The 2,745-nt window shown below is 38.8% G+C and overlaps 1 protein-coding gene across 1 annotated transcript; it reads right to left on the bottom strand.

The window, feature by feature from the left end:
• Window positions 1-816: 816 nt before the first annotated feature.
• On the bottom strand, window positions 817-1,473 carry LOC149216563 (uncharacterized). Its single transcript, XM_089390001.1, has 2 exons — window positions 1,277-1,473; window positions 817-1,225 (listed from the first exon to the last, which is right to left on the bottom strand). The coding sequence occupies exons 1-2, from the start codon at window positions 1,471-1,473 to the stop codon at window positions 817-819; spliced, it is 606 nt and encodes a 201-aa protein (XP_089246127.1).
• Window positions 1,474-2,745: the final 1,272 nt, after the last annotated feature.

The raw sequence follows: 2,745 nt of genomic DNA, 5'->3' as shown, positions 1-2,745 counted from the left end.
TTTTATTAAATAATAATTTAATTTCCAAGATTATTATAAATATTAAAATGATATATAGATATAATATAAGGACTCTACTTCCATATCACAATAGTCAAATTGGCCCCTAATCTTATCGTTTTAGATTTATTTCTTTTATGGTGCTTATGAATAGGATTTCCGACATCCAATTCACTATCTAATTTGCTTCCTTTCATAAATGTTCTTATCGACAGCTAACCTAAAGGTACCTTTTCCCACAAAATCTATTATTATTTTTTACCAAAACCTTGTTGTTCCCAAATATTTTAACCACTTTTCAAAACACAACCCCAATATTGGGAAAAAATAAAATAAATTATCAATATTATATAAGAAAAAAAAAAACATTATTGATACTATTTTAAAAGCGAGGAAACCACAAAATAATTTGATGTTTTAATAAATATAAATGAAATTATTATTATAAGCATTTCAAATATAAATATAGGAAAACAAATACATATTGTCCAATCCATTGACATTTCTCTGAAAGTTGAGCATAAAACAATAATGTATCTTAAGCGGAATAACTTATCCTTATCACCTGTCAAGCCATATTTTATGAAGTGTGTGGATACCTCACCACATACTCTCAACACTACTTACAACTCCATGGTATTATTATACAACTACAAATGACAATGCTTGTAACCTTCCTGATATTGTTTACCACGCCAAGCAAACTGTCCAGGCATGCCAGGGACATATCATTTATTCTGAGATTAAATTACCTGCGATGATATTTAAATTTAAAACCCACCCCCTAAGATGTTATTTCTTATTGAGAAATAAAATCTAGACGTGACGCAGGCTTTTCTCGGGTCGATTTGCATACCTAGCCTTGTAATCACTCCAAAGCTCATCCACGGATTTACCAGTGAGATCCTTGAAGTATCCGACGTCATATTTAAAATTTAGTTTCACATTCAGCTTGCCAACGAAACCAGGGGTAATGGTGTCCAGGTACGCGTAAAACCTGGCAGTGGTATCGTAGCCCTCGTCCCACTTTGTAGCGGCGCCGGGCTTGACCCATGTTTGGGGGGCGAGGCCGGCACTGAGGCGAACATAATCCGCGACGCCTTCGATCAGCCCCACTGGCGCAGTACCTTCGCCGTTCCACTGCCATACGTGCGTTTCCTCGTGGAAGAAAAGGCCGGTGATCTCACTCTTTACATCGCCGGCAACGTATTTGGCAACGTAGTCACTGTTTAAGTATATGTCGTTCTAGGCAATCTCGGTCAGGTTTTGCACATACAGAGTTATAGTCTTCACGTCCGGCTTCCTCTCACTGGGCGACTGGTCGAAGGTCTTCCAGATGAATCGGGCGGCTTTGGCCAATGTGTGCTTTGCATACTCAACCGCTATGTCATTGATGAATCTCCTCCCGCCGTCGCTACCATTGTTTGTAATTCGGATCTCGATGTCCAGGGCGTGGGCGCCTCCCACCGCCATACTCAAGCCAGTATAACATTCAACAAAGACGAATCGAGAATGAATAAAAAGATGAGAAGGGAGTTGATTGCTTCTTGTTTATGTACAAGGGACGCAGGAGGGGAGGTTTCCGATAGAAGGTGACAGGTGGTGCCTCATCCGAAAGTGTGGCCGTAAGATCAACTGGTTTCTTGGTGGGTGCTTCCGCCTTAGCCCAAATTTACAATTTGGACGGTGATGTCCAATAGTTCGGGACATCACTTGCGGTTATATGTTCCTCATCCTTCGTTTTCCTTTACCTAATTTCTCAGAGCTGAATTCATTTTTGTTGGATTCTTTCCAGATAAGATTTCGGCACATATATGGCCCATTTAACAGCTAAGAGTTCAATCACTTTACGTATTTGACAGTTTTAGGTTTTTCCAAGTTTGAAGTTAAAGGTTTTTCCCCCTTACGTATTTTGCAGGTACCTTTACCAATAATAATAATGTTGCTCATTTCAAATTCTTGTATGAACAAATACGCCTATACTGATCAGGCATGCCCTTTTCAAGGTTCTGACTTTTCTGGCTCAGAGTATTGGTAACCTCACGAAGATTTCCTCTGGGCTTTTCCTTCCATCGGTCCCATCTCCTTTTCCGGGGGTTCTGAAACATTGTTAGTTTAATGGCTCAGATACAGGCCTCTGCCGTATCTTTTACAGGGTTTAATCATGCTTTGTGGAACTCGTTTTGAGTCCTTCCGTCAATAGTTTGTCTTTGCAAATGGACTTATGGTTACCAGATTGTTTAATTGCTACTACCTCCACAGCTGTGGATTGATCTGTAGTTTTCGGTATCTCAATTTTTAATGGTTAAATAGCCCTTTGTCTGAGCGGAAGTGATACGGTTTGCTAAATAGTATGAGGTTAACTCATTTCTGAGTTCCATTTTATTTTGCTGTGAACGAACTTCTTTTGCCTATCTCTGTACCTAGATATTTCAATTATTATGGTGACTGTGTGAATGAAAGTAATGGTTTAATGATTTTGTTTCTTTTCTCTGGCATATGAGTTCAGCTATGTGTCTGTTATATTTTAGGAAATGTAATATCAGTTTTCCTTTTGCAATTTGCTAGTGTAGTCACTATTACTACAGATTGCTATAGCATATGTGTCGAATCTATTTTCCTGTTGTCATATATATATAAGTGGTTCTTCTTTTACTTCTCTTTCCTTCCGGGATGTTAATCAGCTCAATTATTAACTAACTCGCACCTCGAGTTGAGAGCCGGAATCCCTCCAGATTTCATGTT

The sequence above is a fragment of the Pinus tabuliformis genome, chromosome 1_1 (assembly GCF_031772625.1).
Source record: "Pinus tabuliformis cultivar Carrire ecotype Pingquan chromosome 1_1, CPIR1, whole genome shotgun sequence".
NCBI classification, from domain to species: Eukaryota; Viridiplantae; Streptophyta; class Pinopsida; order Pinales; family Pinaceae; genus Pinus; species Pinus tabuliformis.
This window is presented reverse-complemented; position numbering and strand designations above follow the sequence as displayed.